This window comes from Gymnodraco acuticeps, unplaced genomic scaffold (genome assembly GCF_902827175.1).
Source record: "Gymnodraco acuticeps unplaced genomic scaffold, fGymAcu1.1, whole genome shotgun sequence".
In the NCBI taxonomy this organism is placed as follows: Eukaryota; Metazoa; Chordata; class Actinopteri; order Perciformes; family Bathydraconidae; genus Gymnodraco; species Gymnodraco acuticeps.
The window spans coordinates 437,805-455,461 of NW_022989917.1; the positions used below are offsets into that span (position 1 = coordinate 437,805).

Here is a 17,657-nt window from a genome sequence, read left to right on the forward strand (position 1 = left end):
AGTATTTTAAGCAAAGTAGTAGTATAGTATTTTATAAGCAAACAAAGACACAATTGAAGGTAAAAGAAGAAAAATAAAGGTCCTCTGTGTGTTTGTGTACTGAAGACCGTACACTCAATCTGAAAATTGTATTTGGCGTGAAGCTAGTTTGTGAACACACATGAAGACTGTAAAACACACACACACACACACACACACACACACACACACACACACACACACACACACACACACACACACACACACACACACACACACACACACACACGTAGAGGCAGCAAGGAAGTTTGTTTATATCGTTCTTCAAACCTAAAAACACTTTTGGATTTCAGTGTTTTATTTTGGGAATCGTAAACCGTAATGTAACCTGACCTCTGTCTCTCTGTCTGTCAGGATGCAGAGGGACTTCCTGTGGAGGTGAAGGTGAGGAGTAAAGGAGAGGGGCTGTACTCCTGCTCCTACACCCCCACCTCCCCTCTCAAACACACCTTGGCCGTCACCTGGGGAGGAGTCAGCGTCCCCAACAGCCCCTTCAGGGTAAGCAGCCAATCACAGCTCCTCGTTAAAACAGGAAGAGATGTCCCGCCCAAACCCCAGGACCCGTTTAAGACAGGAAGTGCTAAGGTCATCCAATCAGAAGCTTTAGTTAAGGCAGAAAGTTTCAGCGTTGTCCAATCAGAGTCAAAGGGGAGTTTTAAGACGGGGCAGGTGAATATTAAAGAAGGGGGCAGTAAAACTAAGAAGCCTCTGGTCATCATCACTACATACACTGAGCAGAGGTTCAGCTACTAGATCAGCTGCACTGAAGTCAGGTCTTAGAAGAATGCAAAAAAAGGGAACTGCTACCTCCGCGACCGACCACGGATAAGCGGGAGAAGATGGATGGATGAAACATGTATCTTCTAGATTTTCATCTCCTACCCCTTTTAACTAAACTTTGTGCTACCGTTTTCACACTTGGAGCAATTCGATCAAATAAAAAATCAATAAAAACAAGACTATTTAATCAGAATACAACGAGAAAAACAACATATATCAAAAAAGGAATAGGGTACTACTTGAAGAAACAAAGGAGGACTGCTTCAGGTAAAAACAAACATAATTAAGAAATTGATTAAAAAAATACATGAAGAAATATGTCCACCATGGGAACCCTTCACTCACTGCCCCCTTTTGAAGCAGGTCACAGAACTACTGCGGCCTTCAGGTAACAATACACCTCTATGTATTTGCAAAGTGCTCATTCTAATGAAATAAAAACACAACAATTCTTAGTTTAAGGTGATTATATACTCATGAGAACATAGTTAGGAATAATATAGTAAATGCCTGCTGATGGATCCCCCAAAATCCTCTACACTGGTTCCATAATGGACATCACTCAGATTTTTTTTCATCTGTTTCTCCAAAAGAAAGTGTTTATTACAAAATCTTTAAGTATTCTTTCGAACAAAACTATACCAAATACTACCCTGTTAGCATATCAGATGGGTAACAAACATCTGCTTGGTAGCTAATATAAAATGTAATACTGTATCTGCAGTATTCTACGGCGTTTAAAAACGTATTAGATTGTGTTTCTAATTAAAACCACAAGTGATGTGTTATTAAGCCAGCAGTACAACATATGTTAATCTGTTGTTTATGTGCCAAAGTGATATTTAACTATTAGTCTGTGTTTATTTGTTTAATATCTGAACTGCATACCTGACTTTCATCATAGAAATGTTCTGTTCTAAATAAGCATGACTGCCATAACTAACACTACTGTTTAATACTTGTTCAACAAACCCAACTGTATGTCTTTTAAATAATGTTCACATTTTATATAATAGATAACCACACTGTAAGCTCTGTCTGTGCACTGTTATAACAACCTCTGGTTTGTCTTTGTCAACCTCAACAAGCATGTTCTGTATGTAACCCCCACATGCACTTCCCCAGTCTTCCCTGCACTGTAACCCCTGCACCTTTTCTTTTTATGCTTTTTTTTACCACTACCCCAAAAACAGCATACATTTATTTCTTAATGAAAATAAATCTTAATGCTGTTGGATGAAAACCTTTTCACAAGTTTTAACATCATGTATTATAATTAAAGTCTTGACAATTAATCTAACAAGCATTCATTTAGGATGCTCTCTTAGCTCTATGTTATATCTGCATTTATGATGATATGATTAAAGAATTTAAATATGTTGCTCCATTGTATTTAATCAAACTATAACTTAGTATATTCATTATATACAACAAATCAAAGTGGAAAGGTTTTTATTTTACAGTTGAAATGCACTTGTCTTCTTTGCAATGTACCCACCTTTTTCATTTTTCAGATTTAGAGTTTTAGCTATGAGGTTTTTGACCTTGTTTATCAGCTGTCTTCCCTTCTCCCAGTTGTTAGGGTTTGTTTCCACCGCAGGACAAATAAGTCTCATGAGGAACTTCCTTGAACATGTCTGAATATATGTTTCTGTGCTGCTAAGGAATTTATGATGATGCCAACCGGCTTCAGGACTTGGCCAGGACTTTCCTCTCTTTGTGTTGAAATGTCAGAGGTACAAAGTCCAAAAGTTTATAGAAGAACATAGTTGATGCAGCTTTGGAGCTTTTAGAGACTTTGCAAGTGACATAATGAGGGTTAAAATCTGGACACTGCAGTTTAGTATATCTGTTCAAAGCTTTTCTTAGCAGTCATTGTCGAACAATAACATTCTACTACATAGAGAAATGTATGTTTACCCAGGTATTTGTACTGGTCCACATAGCATTCCAGCAGAGAAGTTTGTACTTGTCTGAAAGTTATTATTTCAAAGTTTGGAGCTGATGTCACTGTGATGGATCGACAGGCTTGTTGTGAGCTGCAGCAGCCTGCAGGCATCCGCTGCACCTTTTTCCAGCTTTATGTTGACACAGTACGTGAATAAAAAAGTAAACCGTCACACCCAGCTCTCAGCTGAAAACACCTTTTCATTAAAAGTGAATGGTGAAAAAGTGATGGTGAAGGCGGTGTGGACAACACGTGTTACATGTAGCTGCAGTTTTTGTGTTGTCCTGATTCTCATGAAAACAGAATATTTACTTCTACTCACAAGATTTATGAATTTAATTTAAGAGGTTGACTGATACAACTTTGGCTGCCCTTGGTTTTTCAGTTTTTCACTTAAAAGAACCTGGAAGACGGCTGATAAACAAACGTACTGCTTCTCATCTTTGCAAGTCAGAGAAATGATCTGAAATGCCTGACTGGCTTACCGTTCTTATATTTTAATTAAGGGTTGACTTTTGATCTATGTAATACTTTTAAACAAAATATGTTTGAACGATTTTATTCCCTGAACTTGTTTTACCAAAGTTTAATTTAGTCAAATGTGTTTTCTTGCATGCCTACATGAAGTGCATGCATTTTTTATTATATTTTTTGTCTCACGGTGAATCTGTAACTAACATGTTGACTGAAACTAACCATCTGTACTAAAACCAAAATCATTTCGATCAAGTTGAGTCACAAGTCGAAGTTAGTGTGGTTTCAAAATAAATAAATTCTGAAATTTCATTTCAATGTTTTACTGTGTTGTTTGGATCATTTGCTGATATGCATGACAGTGATGTTTTTTTGTATTTGTCCATCTTGGTAAGTTATGTAGGCTAGATACTCCTACATACAATTCACTTTTAGCTGTAGTTATTTGAAGTGATAATTATGTAAAATATAATTTTAGTTTTACCAAAGAAAAAACCCACCCTGTTTTTCAGACACTCTGTGGCTGTATAGCCCACTCTTTATAAACAACTGCATTCATCTCAGCTCAGTGTTTGCTGCGTTTGTTTGATATTTAAAACTAATTTACTGACTCCACCCTGCAGCATATGTCTGTACTTGAAAGTGCTGGTTTTCCAACAGTTCTTGTCGCATGTTTTTCAACCAACTTGCTGTAGAACATGCTTAGAGCAGCTATAAAAGACAACTAGAGCTTGTTCATTTAATTACTAAATGACAATAATGGTACTGTTATTATTTTTGGGTTCATTATGAACTGACCACTCTTGTAAACAGTGTTTTAGAGGTAAAGTCTTAAGACAATGTAAGTTGTAGATGTGATCTGCTTTTACTTATTCATATATGAGTTCTTGTTATCTCTCTATATCAATCAGTTCTTCATTGGTGCCTCTAGAGCTGCAGCCGGGAAATCAGCTGATGAGAAATCAGCTGATGAGAAAACAAAGAGAAAATGCTTTACATGAACATTATTGGGTTTTTTTAACAGGACAAGCCTCTTATCCATTTTAAATATATGTCTAAAGTTCTGATGCACAACTTATATTAATGTCACTTGATCTCAGGGGCTTTACTTTAATTCTTGTCTCGGAACTCCTGTCCAAATATGGAATACATTGATTTAAAAAAAAAAAAATGCTGTTTGAAAATGTGAAATATATATATATACAAGTAAAAAAGCAGAAAAGTAGGGGATCAACGATGGAACCCTGTGGCGCTCCATATTTATGTGGTTGTTTCCGATGAATGATTAAAATAGGAAGAAAAATGTAACTGCTTTGCTGTTATTAACATTGCATTATCTTAATGATGGAATAATGTCAAATAATCGTGTTAATAGTCTCCTGTTTTGGTGCTTGTAGGTGAACGTGGGTAAAGGCAGCCACCCCAAGATGGTGAAGGTGTTTGGTCCTGGAGTGGAGAGAACTGGTCTGAAGGCCAACGAGCCAACACACTTCACTGTGGACTGTTCAGGAGCTGGAGACGGTGAGATGAACAAAGGGACACACAAACACACACATAGTGTCAATTAGGACAGGATATCCCCACATACCGTTTTATTTGGTGTTACAGTATATCAGTTTCCATCTGTGTCAGAACAACACAAACATTGACCTTTAAAATGTGGTCTGTGAATGGTTCTCACACACACACACACACACACACACACACACACACACACACACACACACACACACACACACACACACACACACACACATACGTTTCCCCCTGGTATGTACTAGAGGTGATCTCAAAGCAGAAACATCCTGAAGGGAAATTCTTTACTTTGACCTTCCTGAGCAGATCACACTCACACATGCTCACACATGCTCACACTTCACCATCTACCTGCACTAACCATGTACAGAAATATATTAAAGAGCAACCTAACAAAGCCGTTTTTAGTTGTACCTGTACATGCAGGAATACATGCAAATGACTTGCATTACAATGAGCTCTGCTGTCCAGGATCTATTTAGTGTCATAAATTCACTACACGTACAATTTAAAGAAAAGAAAGGGGAAAAAGCATCTAAAGTTTGTTTAAAATTGCTTCCAGACTGTTTAAGATGGAGGAAGACTGGTCTCTGCCTGTCAAAGCAGCCTTTGAATCTTCACCAATTGCTGCGGCAGAATAATCCATTTATCCACTGTTAATCCGTGTTTTCAGTACATTCCTATAAGCTTCTTAAATATGGAGATTCCCTGCTTTTTTCCCTATTTCATATCAACATAATATCTTTGTGTTTTGGCCTGACCAAAGACATTTCAAGATCCTAACTTGGACTTGAGAAACTGGGATGGACATTCCTCACTTTTTTCTGACATTTATTAAAAATAATAATAATAGTTTGTTGCAACCAGTTGTGGCATGCAACCAAGTGCTGTACTGAAAGGGGACCTATCATGCAAAATGCACTCTTGTACGTCTTTTATACATGAATATGTGTCCCCGGTGTGTCAGGGAACTCACCAATTGTCAGAAAATACAACCCTCTCTCTTTTCCTCTATACCCAAATCTCTATAAAAAAAAGGGGCTGTAACGGATCTGATACAGACTGATCCAGATTTGAATTATTTTCTACGTCACAAAAGGGGTGCTCCGCTTAGTGGTCAATTATCCACCTATCAGGGGAATGAGAGGTTGGGCCACGGCCGGCCATTGCCGCTCGAAAGCACTGGAGACGCTGTAGTACATATGCCAGGCCTGTAAGTGGTGCTGTAGTCTGCCACAAAAGCAGTGAAGAAGACTTCCCACGCATGGTTGCCATGGTTGCCCTTCTGTTTATTCTCCGCTGTGGCTCTTTTTCTCCCTCCCTGAGGCAAGCGTTTGCGCCTTCTGCTTTAAAACAAATGAATAATGACTCTATATAATAAGGGATAATGTGCAGCGACGCGGTCATTATTATTTTCCCCATAATGACCAAGTCGCTGCACATTATCCCGCTTATTACATGGCCACATTCTCAACAAAGTAACGATATGACTCCCAATATTAATTGAAATGCTTTTATGGATTTAGAAAATGATTTTATTGATTTAAAAAATAGTTGTATTGATTTAAATTGGCATGCATCCGCTAAGAAAAATAGTCCGTTAGTCCTACTAACGTAGCAACGGCAGGAACTGCTTCGATAGCGTTTTTGAGGAGCTTTTTGATTACAGATTTGAAAACATCGTTGCTTGCTTTAAAAGTAGCACAATTCATTATCTCAAATCTGAGGCCATGGTTCTCAGCAGGAAACCGATGGACTGTCCACTCCAAGTAGGGAATGAGTCCTTACCCCAAGTGAAGGAGTTCAAGTATCTCAGGGTCTTGTTCTCGAGTGAGGGAACAATGGAGCTAGAGATGGGCCGGAGAATCGGAGCAGCGGGAGCGGTACTGCAGTCGCTTTACCGCACCGTTGTGACGAAAAGGGAGCTGAGCCAGAAGGCAAAGCTCTCTGTCTACCGGGCCATTTTCGTTCCTACACTCACCTATGGTCATGAAGGATGGGTCATGACCGAAAGAACGAGATCGCGGATACAAGCGGCCGAGATGGGTTTTCTCCGCAGGGTGGCTGGTGTCTCCCTTAGGGATAAGGTGAGAAGTTCGGTCATCCGGGAGGGACTCGGAGTTGAGCCGCTCCTCCTTCGCGTCGAAAGGAGCCAGTTGAGGTGGTTCGGGCACCTAGTTAGGATGCCACCTGTGCGCCTCCCTAGGGAGGTGTTCCAGGCAGTCCAGCTGGGAAGAGACCAAGGGGTAGACCTAGGACCAGGTGGAGGGATTATATCTCTTCGCTGGCCTGGGAACACCTTGGGATCCCCCAGTCAGAGCTGGTTGATGTGGCCAGGGAAAGGAACGTTTGGGGCTCTCTGCTGGAACTGCTACCCCCGCGACCCGACCACGGATAAGCGGGAGAAGATGGATGGATGGATGGACAATTCATTATGTCAAACCTTGGAAAGTATCTAGATATCCCTGCCCTAATGCCAAAGTAACTGGCAACTGAATATGTGTCGCCGTTTGATGTCTATGTCTGGACCGCTGCGTAAAAAGGAGGGTTTCTGCCCCATTACTCCTCTTCTTACCTCTATAAGAATAAAACACGGAGGACAGAGATCTCTTTTTCTCCCCCTCTTCTGACAGCCCAGCAGCTGATCTCAAAGCACACTCCCCTCTCCTGCAGGGGGGTGTGGTCAGCTGCAGCTCACAGAATCAGCCCCCCTGCAAAAACAGGGCTGGAAAGAGCAAATAGAGCAGGATCTGTTTGGTTTTTTTTTTTTTAAACTATACATACTTTATATAGGTATGGCCCTACAATATATTGTTCAAATATAGCATGATATGTCCCCTTTAAGTATAATGTTGGGGTACTTGTACTTTACTTGTGTGTTTCTCTTTTCTGCTACTTCGTACTTCTCCACGACATTTCAGATAACTTTTTAGATTCTTACTCTACTGCAGTTATTTGACACATGAAGTTACTTTTTACATGGTTAACACGATATATATGTACTACTAATTCGCTCAGTACTATCTCAAATGTTCTCCATATTGACCAATTATATAAATTAATGAGTACTTTTACTTTAATACTTGAGTACCTAACTTTAACCCCTACTTAAGTACAGTATCAGTACTTTTTTCCACCATTGGTTGCAACCCCCAATTCCTTACAGTCTCTCACAGAGCTGCAGTACATACACTACATGTATCTTGCTCATTCACCTCATGTAGCTCCACATAATGTAGCATATTCAACATATTTAGTTGTTGAGGTGAGGATATTATGGAACAAACAAAAACACAGGAGAACTTTAGGTTTGTTAGAAGCTAAAGCAAGAGTGTGGGTCTTTAATATATAAGTGGATCTCTGTTACAGTATACTTTTGGGACTTAAAGTTCATTATGTTTCTAATACCACTGTACTTTTTAAGTAAGTATTTGAAAGCAAGACTTTGAGTTTTTTTTTAATAAATTGATGAGCAATCACTGAATTGTTACTCAGCAAAGCACCAATAGGCTCCTGCTGGTAGTGAGTATTTGATACTGAAAGGATTTTCCTTTTATGGTCTGAATGTTGAAATATTGCGTCACCACCTGAAGTTTATCTTAACGGTTTTGATTGCTTAAGATGTACAGTGTTAACACACACCCTCTGTGTGTCCATTCCCCTGGGGGAAAGTCCTATAAGAGAAAGCAGTTTTCAGGTTGCCAGTGTTTGAGGAATCTCCCATACTCTGAATTCCTCTGCTGTGATTGACGGCTCAGTGCCCCTGCTGTAAACTCTTTGATTGTGCTGCGAGGTTTGTTCATTGTTTACATTAGAGAGTCTATGACATGTAACATCCCCAGGCAAGATGTTTGTGACATGAGTTAATGCAATGAAGGAACAGCAGTATACTGGATCCCTTTAGCACCTCCCTGTGGCAGACAGTGTCACAGAGGACATTCTTGTAACTAGAATAGAAAAGTAACATACAACATAAGAATAAAAAACAATAGAGTATACATTATATAATATGTATTACACAAAGAAAAATATATAAATGCAGTATTATATGTGAACTAAAGTAAAACATTTAATAACATCAAATAGATCAAGCACATTAAAATAATAATTATAAAGTGAAGTATCATAACACTAGAATAACAATAAAAGTAAGATATATGTATTGAAATAAGTCAACTAAAATAATTAAATATATTATAATATTTACAATATAATACTATTGTAAAGAAAGATTCATTATCTTTTAACAATGAAAATATAATGAATCCATTGCTTCTATTTCCAAATAAATACATGAATTGATATATATTAATCTGTCTGCTTATCTGTGCAGTGTAAATTAAATATTGAGTGTTTTTGTGTTCCTGTAGGTGATGTCAGCGTAGGTATTAAGTGTGACGCCAACATGGTCAGTGACAAAGAGGCCGACGTGGACTTTGACATCATCCCCAACGCCAACGACACGTTCACTGTCAAATACATGCCTCCTGCTGCAGGAAGACTCACTGTGAAAGTCCTGTTCACTGATAAGGTACACACACACACAAACAGAAACACAAAGATGTTGATGGTTTGTTCTTATGAAAATCAATGTGACTTTTTTTCCCTACAGGAAGTTCCACAGAGCCCTTTCATCGTGAAGGTCGACCCCTCTCACGATGCATCGAAGGTCAAAGCAGATGGTCCTGGTCTGGCTCGCACTGGTGAGACACACACACACACTTTTTTGTTTTATTAACAGTTCTATATTGACTAACAAATCTGATTTTGATGATGATCAAAAAACTCCTAAAAGTTTTTCGGGCATTTCCAGGTGCAAAGAAAATATTTTTAAATGAACTGTTATCAAACTTAATGAAAGACACATTTAGTAATGGATGCACTTTGCAAATGACAAGGTAGTTCAAAATGTAAACCATACTTTGTTGTTTGGTTTTTACCTCTTCACAAACTAAAATGAAAATCCCACATGCACGGCTTACTTTTGGCCATAAATGTTTCCAGAAACACATTTCCAAGAAACATTTTCACAATATAAGCGATATTCCTATATCAAACAACCACTAGGAGTTTTAAATATTGGAGTTGACATCCCAAGGTTTTGTTGTTCAATCAGTGACTAGTATCCACCAAGTGTCCATTGCTGGTAAGGGACCACTTGCTTCTAAAAACCACCCCTGTGTGCACTTACCATTGTTTATTTAATTAGTTTGACCTTGTGTCTGTTCTCTCTCTCCCTGTGCAGGTGTGGAGGGCGGTAAGCCGACTCACTTCACAGTGCTGACTAAAGGAGCCGGTAAAGCCCCGCTGGATGTTTCCTTCTCCTCTCCCGTGAACGACTTTGACATCATCGATAACTACGACTACTCCCAGACTGTCAAATACACACCTGTACAACAGGTACGCCAGAGAAATAGCAGCACATGAGGATATATGTAACAGATGCATTAAACATGCTCCTGATCAATAGCTGCATAAAATACACACCTGACCGGCAAACGGTACAATAAATGCACATTTGGGATTTGTGTCTTTTATCAGTCAAATAAGATGATGGTAAGTTTGATCACTAAGCTGTGCAAATCAATCTTTTCTATGTCCAATCAAGTAAATTCAATGGTTTAGTCCAGTGGTTCTCAAACTTTTTCTGTCAGGCCCCCCCTTTGGAGAAAAAAAAAAAGTCGGGCCCCCCCAACACAAATAGTCAGGCTCAGTAGCTCAGGTAGCTTGACGTTTCATAGAGGGTTCGCAAACATTTAGGGTTTCCCATTAATGTACCGGTCGCTACAGTGGAATTTTCTACTGCAACATTCCCCACGCATATACACAGTGTACCCGCGACTGTTACAATGAAGGCTCGATAATCAGCTTAGCAGGGGTAAAGTGCTATTTTTATAGGTGGTGTGTGGACCTCACATAGGGGGGTCCGGGGGCAAGCTCCCCCGGGAAGATTTCATTTTTAAATATTGAAGTTAAATGCATCAATCTGGTGCACTTTGAGAGCAAAATGAAGAGATCTATGGATACATCTCTCAACACGTAATAATACTGTACTGCATCATATTATTTTCGAATCAATAATTTTTTTAATTATGATTTTTTTTTTTTTTAAATCTTTTTTTTTTTAACCATTTTTCCTCCTGGTCTCTCGCGCCCCCCCTGGCATGCCTCTCTCGCGCCCCCCAATTTGAGAACCACTGGTTTAGTCTGTCGATATATATTTGTATTTTTGCTTTATTATCGATTTTTCTTGAATTCCCTTTGCTGCTTTAACTTCACATGTCCCAGCTGTGGGACTGATAAAGGATTATATCTCTTATCTTCAGTGTTGTATCTGCATGTGTCATGTGTCTGCAGGGGGAGCAGAAGATCGTGGTGACGTACGGAGGAGACCCCATCTCAAAGAGCCCCTTCACAGTGGGCGTCGCTGCACCGCTGGATCTCAGCAAAGTCACCGTAGACAACCTGGAAGGAAGTAAGACATCTCTCTCTGCTTCCTGATGGCTTTCTGTCCAAGTTAAAAAATAATTATCAAAAAATGGAGAAAAGTCTTGATGAAATCAAGTAAATCAGGGTTGTGGTTCATTACTTTGTAAACAAAAAGCTCAACGGTAAGGTATACGTCAAAATGCATGCGTGTTTGAAAGTAGGACAGGTTAATTAAATGTTTGAATAAAGTGTTGCTGTTGTGTAATGCACCACCAGAAAATGTATTAGATTGATATTGTTACTAATATGATGAATACATAATAAATGTGTTTCAGGAGCGGAGGTGGATCAGGACCAGCAGTTTATGGTGGACACAAAGGGTGCAGGAGGTCAAGGTCGTCTGGAGGTGACAGTGGTGAGTCTTCAAATCAATATCAGCTTGGGTATTATCCCAGGGTTAGTTTACATAAAGGAAAGTATAAAAAAGTGTTAAAAATGTTACTTAATGAATCGTTCTTGCTTGTGTTGCCAGCTGAGTCCCAGCCAGCGGACGGTGAAGTGCAAAATGGAGCCTCAGCCCGGTAAAGCAGACGTCAGTGTGGTACGCTACACCCCCACAGAGGAGGGGGTGCACGCTGTCAACGTGTCCTACGACGGACACCCCGTCCCTGGGAGCCCCTTCCCTGTGGAGGCCCAGCTGCCCCCAGACCCCAGCAAGGTCAGCATCTTTCTCTCTACAACCATGTTTCTTTTCCTCCTAAAGGACCACCTTAGATCCTAACAATTCTTTAAAAAAAAAAAATTTAAACTTTTAATTTGTTTATTTATATATATATATAATTTATACTTTCTACAATAGAAATATTATCCTCCATGATTATGGGCACATTTTTTTATGAATACCAGCATGAAAATGGGAAAAGAAATCACCAAAATGACATAATCCATTTTTTAACAGTCTATTCAGCCAATTTCCTTTATTACAGAAGAGTAAAGAGTGTTTATTATATATAATAATGCATGTACATTAATATCTGCAGTGTAAATCTATCCATCTAAAGGATGTTATTTTCACCGAGTAATAGTTTACTGTATCCTTAATATTAAAACATTTTGTTGAAATTCTGGGATGTCTAATGGCTCTGTGCCTGGAAACGGGGTGGGGAGGATCATTGAAAAGCAAAGAAAGCAAACGGCAACACAAAAACAATCATGAAAATAACATTTAAATGTGTTATAATAAAAATTGCAATGAAACCCTCTGTATGTCACCATCACTGCCCCCCCCCCCAGGTGAAAGCGTCCGGCCCCGGTCTGAAGGGGGGTCTGGTGGGAAACCCTGCAGAGTTCTCCATCGACACAAAGGGCGCGGGCACCGGGGGTCTGGGTCTGACAGTGGAGGGCCCGACAGAGGCTAAGATAGAGTGTTCGGACAACGGGGACGGGACCTGCTCCGTCTCCTACCTGCCCACGGAGCCCGGGGACTACCTGGTGAACATCCTGTTTGAGGAGGTCCACATCCCCGGGTCGCCGTTTAAAGCCAACGTCCAGATGCCCTTTGACCCCTCCAAGGTGGTGGCGTCGGGGTCGGGCCTGAAAAGAGCCAAGGTGAGCAGCCGGAGAGGAAATAGAAGGAGAATTATGCTTTTTTTTTTAGACCTGATTAAACATTCAGCGGTTTAAATATGGATTGGATCAATTTTGGATCATTTTAGAAATGATGATGTTGTATTATTTGTTTTTTTCACAACCGTTTACTAGTACCTTTTCATTTTAGACCCTCACTCTCACTAGATCATAGTTATCATAGTATTTAGAGTCTCCCACCAAACCAAACTGCTACTTTTCAGAAAAAATATCAATATATAATTCAAAATGATGGCAAGAACAGCATACGGGCATATTTTTTCCAAACTTTGTCTGTTTGTTCCAAGCCCCCAACCCAGATCATAGCAAACTGTCCAAGAGGTTCCAGTGTTCCTGTGTTGATTGTGTGGAGATTATACGAAGAAAGGTTTAAACAAGGGAATATTACTTTGGCTCCTTCTCACTTCTCAGTTAAGATTTGCGCAGATGCATTTCGACCCTTCGCCTCTTTAAATGACAAGCTTTCCATTTTAGATTCTAGATAAAGCTTGTGGTGTGTACAGGTTGGAGAGACCAGTGTGGTGAATGTGGACTGTTCCCGGGCCGGAGCGGGACAGCTCAGCCTGGAGGCGGCGCTGGACACCCCCCCCACCACCCCCACGGGGTCTGCCCCCCGCACCGGTAACACAAACACTGTTCTCCCTCACCAGTAACCAGTATACACACTGATAGCTGTGAACGTCCTTAATGGTGCACTTCTTTATACATGTTAGATATAGTTCACTGCTTCCAGGCAAGCATTTGGTGTAAAGGTTAATTATGTTTGTATTCCCGCATTAAATAGTCGGTGTGAAAAAACAAAATCTCTGGAAGAAATAGCCAAATTAATGTATTTGTTATTGTATTTTTTTCTGGTGTCAAAATGAACACATTAATGAATTCAAGCAGCCAGTTAGCCAGATCTTGCTGGGATTTTGAGTCAGGAATGTCAAAATGGTATCCTAATTTGGAAAAGTCTTAATGTTCTCCTGAAGTTCTCTGACTCATATTGTGCTAAATTAAAACAAATGGCTGTTAGGCAGTGGAAAACTACAAGCATAGTCCTTTAACTAGTTGATAGAAAAAAAGCCCCAAATTCTACAAAACTATTTGTGTTAATTATAAAACATAATCGTCTTTTACATATATTCTTTTGTTGGTGGTTGAAATTTTATTAAGTAACTCTGAGTTTTTGTGACATTCAGACAGTCTTCAGTGCTCTGATATTAATATAAAAGAACTACACTGTGTTACTGCAGGTGTTAAAGCTAAGACGGAGGTGTTGGACAACAAAGACGGGACGTACACAGTGACCTACGTCCCGCTGAGCGCCGGCATGTACACGCTGCTGCTGAAGTACGGGGGCAAGGCCGTGCCTGGGTTCCCCGCCAAGGTGACGGCGGATCCTGCCGTCGACACCTCCAAGATCAAAGTGTTCGGACCCGGAGTGGAAAAACAAGGTGCAGTATGGGTAATCTGTTGGTCAATTGTGTATCTCTGTTTAGTAAACTACATTTTGTTTGAAAAATCTGTGGACTGTCCCTTTAATCATGCTTTTCTCCTCCAGCCATTTTCAGAGAAGCCACCACAGAGTTCACGGTGGACGCCCGGCCTCTTAGCCGGCGGGGGGGGGACCACGTGAAGGCGGAGGTGAAGAACCCGTCCGGAGCGCTGACGGAGTGTCAGATCACCGACCGGGAGGATGGCACATACAGCGTGGAGTACACGCCGTTTGAGAACGGTAACACAAACCGAGACTGAAAACACTCATCATCAGGTGGACTCAAGTCACCGGACCTGAACTCCAGTCAGAATACAAACCAAAAAAAAAAATCTAACAAGATTCACTGTTTTAAAACTAGTTGCAGTATACATACTGTGCTGGTGGAAAATGGCTTTGCATTTGGTTTACAGCGCTTTATGACTTTAGGACTTCGGACCTTTGTGCAAAGTCTTAAGACTTATTTGCGCCTTGCAAAACAACGAGGTGGTCCCATCTCTGCTAATCATAAATCTGTAATCATTACCAAATGATCTAACTGTAACCTATAACAACCCATCGTGCTGTGATCATCAGCTCCTCTATGTCCTGGTGTGTGTTTCAGGCGTCCACAGCGTGCAGGTCTTCTACGACGACACTCCGGTTCCTAAGAGCCCTTTCAGGGTGACGGTGGAGGAGGGATGTGACCCCCGCAGGGTGGTGGCTACCGGCCCCGGGCTCCAACAAGCCCTGACTGACAAGACCAACAACTTCAACATCATCACCAGGTACTGTCGGGAGTAGAGAGTAAAACGTGAAGTTCGTGAAAGGTGAACATTCTTTAACTTGAGCTCAAACTAATGCTGACTTTGTGTGTGTTGATCCTCTCCAGAGGGGCAGGTATCGGTGGTCTGGGAATCACTGTGGAGGGTCCATCAGAATCCAAGATGTCCTGCAAAGACAACAAAGATGGCAGCTGCAGCGTGGAGTACGTTCCCTACACCCCCGGCCTCTACGACGTCAACATCACCTACGGAGGAGAGCACATCCCCGGTGAGATAACGGATTCAAAGAGGCCCTATTCCGCTTTTTGGGGGTTTCCCTTTCCTGCAGTGTGTTACAAAGGTTTTTGTGAATGTAAATGGTCTGCAAAGGCTAACATCCCTGTGTTTCTCTCCCACACACTCATCCACCCCCCCCCCCCCCCCCGACTGAAACACCTCCATTGGACTCCTTTGTTTACTTCAGTGACATCCCTATATAACAGTTGTGCTTCTATTTGCTAGCACGCCAACACATTTTAAGTGATATGCTAAGAGGGGCGGGACATTTCCGACATCTCTAAGCGTTTGACCAATCACAACAGAGCCAGCCAGTTAACCAATCATAGCAGCCTGGGCTCTGGTTTAAGACAGAGGGTGTTACACTAAATGCTGTTTTTTAGGCTCTCAGTTCAAAGCCCATTGATGGAAAGAATAGCTCACAAAAAAGTCTTTCTAGGGATGTACGACGATTTTGACACGTCAACTATATCGGTAGAAAAAGGCTGTACATCTGTTTATTTCCTAAATGCCCTTTATGTCGTTTCCCGTGCAACGTAATAAATGTTATGAACTTAGTGTTTTTCAGTGAATGTTTAAAGGATGTTGTTGATGTTATTGGCTGATAAACTAAGTGCCAGGTCTTTGAAACAAATGTTTTAAAGATGTGGTTGAAGTTAAAAAGCCGCAGCTCTCTTTAATCGACTTTGTCCAGGAAAAGCTCAGCATGGTTTCTCGTTCGACACCTTTCACAGAAAGCTGTGGGTTTGTGGTTCTGCTGTGTGCAGGCAGCTGGGACACAGGAAGCATCAGGATGCAGAAACCACATTACCCAGAAACCACGTCACCCAGATCCAACTCGCAAAGAATTTAACAGCAGGACAAAACTTTATAGAGCTCATAATTATCCAGTAGTTAGGCGTTTGAGAATCTAAGGTCAATGCTGCACGGCAAGTTTAAAAATGTAAAAACCTTCATTTAAAAAATAGTTTCCATTTATGTATACAGATTATTGTTTAAAAATATAAATGAATGAAAATAAATTAAAAGATAATGTGTGAAACAACCTAAATCTGGAGTTGTTTTTTGTTTGTTTCTCCAAAAATAATATTTGTTCTCTATATATACAAATATATATTTATTGTTTTTGTGACTTCAACATTTCCTCCTGCAGGAAGTCCCTTCAAGGTCCCGGTGAAGGACGTGGTGGACTCCAGTAAGGTCAAGGTGTCTGGTCCCGGTGTGGGGTCAGGGGTCAGGGCCAATATCCCACAATCATTCACTGTGGACTGCAGGAAGGCCGGCGTGGCGCTGCTTGCTGTGGCCGTCTCGGCTCCTAAGGGCCAGGCAGAGCCTGTGGAGGTGACGGACAACGGGGACGGGATCCACCTGGTGTCCTACACCCCGTCTGTGGAGGGCCCGTACTCTGTAGCCGTTAAATACGCAGAGGAGGACGTCCCCCGCAGGTACTGAGCACAACCTATTCAGAGAGATCTGTTAGAGATAGAATGGTCACACATGCAGAGCACACCGCACACACAGTGAAATGTGTTCTCTGCTTTTAACCCATCCTAGTACCAGGAGTTTAGTACTAGAGCAATGGGAGTGGGGGGGAAGGGGGTTGTCGGGTGCCTTGCTCAAGGGCACCACGGCAGGGCCCAGGAGGTGAACTGGGACCTCTCCAAGTAGCAGTCCACACTCCATATTTAGGTCTGTTCGGGAACTTGAACCGGCAACCCTACAGCTCACAGTCCAAGCCCCTACTGACTGAGCCACTGCCGGACAAAAAAAATACTAAATCTACAATATAAACTTTTCAAGACCTTGAATTCTTCTATGGCCCTTGAATGCCTATACTTTGGCATTCTATGTTTAGGGGATAATGAAATATACCTTGTTGAAATGTACAAATAGAAACTATTGTGTTGCAAACATTTGGAGGAAAATATTCAGACTTTTATGCTAATTAAGTAAAAGAATACCAAAAGCTGGTTTCTGTTGACTGTAATACATGGGGTAGGAATGTGGGTGGGACAATTTGACAGGGGGTGCGGGCAGGTGGTGGACCTCATATCCTCTCGGGGGGGGGTCCGGGGGCATGCTCCCCCGGGAAGATTTTTTAAATGTTGAAGTTAAAAGCATCAATCTGGTGCACTTTGAGAGCAAAGTTAGGAACTAAATCTATGGATACATCTCTCAACAACCATATGAAACAGTACTGTAAACAGATTTACTTTTTCTTTATGCATATTTTACTAATCACTCCCCTTTTAAACTGTATTTTTGTTTTACTGTCCTATAGTAT

General features: G+C 41.0%; 1 protein-coding gene across 1 annotated transcript in view; it reads left to right on the forward strand.

The window, feature by feature from the left end:
* The window catches only part of LOC117542261 (filamin-B), a gene marked incomplete at its 5' end in the record, with an annotated part of 50,575 nt that overhangs the window by 12,324 nt on the left and 20,594 nt on the right, over window positions 1-17,657 (forward strand). Inside the window, 15 exon segments of the mRNA XM_034209831.1 lie at window positions 394-537; window positions 4,639-4,762; window positions 9,148-9,308; window positions 9,390-9,480; window positions 10,023-10,177; window positions 11,135-11,252; window positions 11,542-11,621; window positions 11,739-11,924; window positions 12,500-12,814; window positions 13,357-13,474; window positions 14,092-14,292; window positions 14,400-14,573; window positions 14,938-15,100; window positions 15,205-15,365; window positions 16,527-16,818. Coding sequence (XP_034065722.1) covers window positions 394-537; window positions 4,639-4,762; window positions 9,148-9,308; window positions 9,390-9,480; window positions 10,023-10,177; window positions 11,135-11,252; window positions 11,542-11,621; window positions 11,739-11,924; window positions 12,500-12,814; window positions 13,357-13,474; window positions 14,092-14,292; window positions 14,400-14,573; window positions 14,938-15,100; window positions 15,205-15,365; window positions 16,527-16,818 — 2,483 coding nt within the window.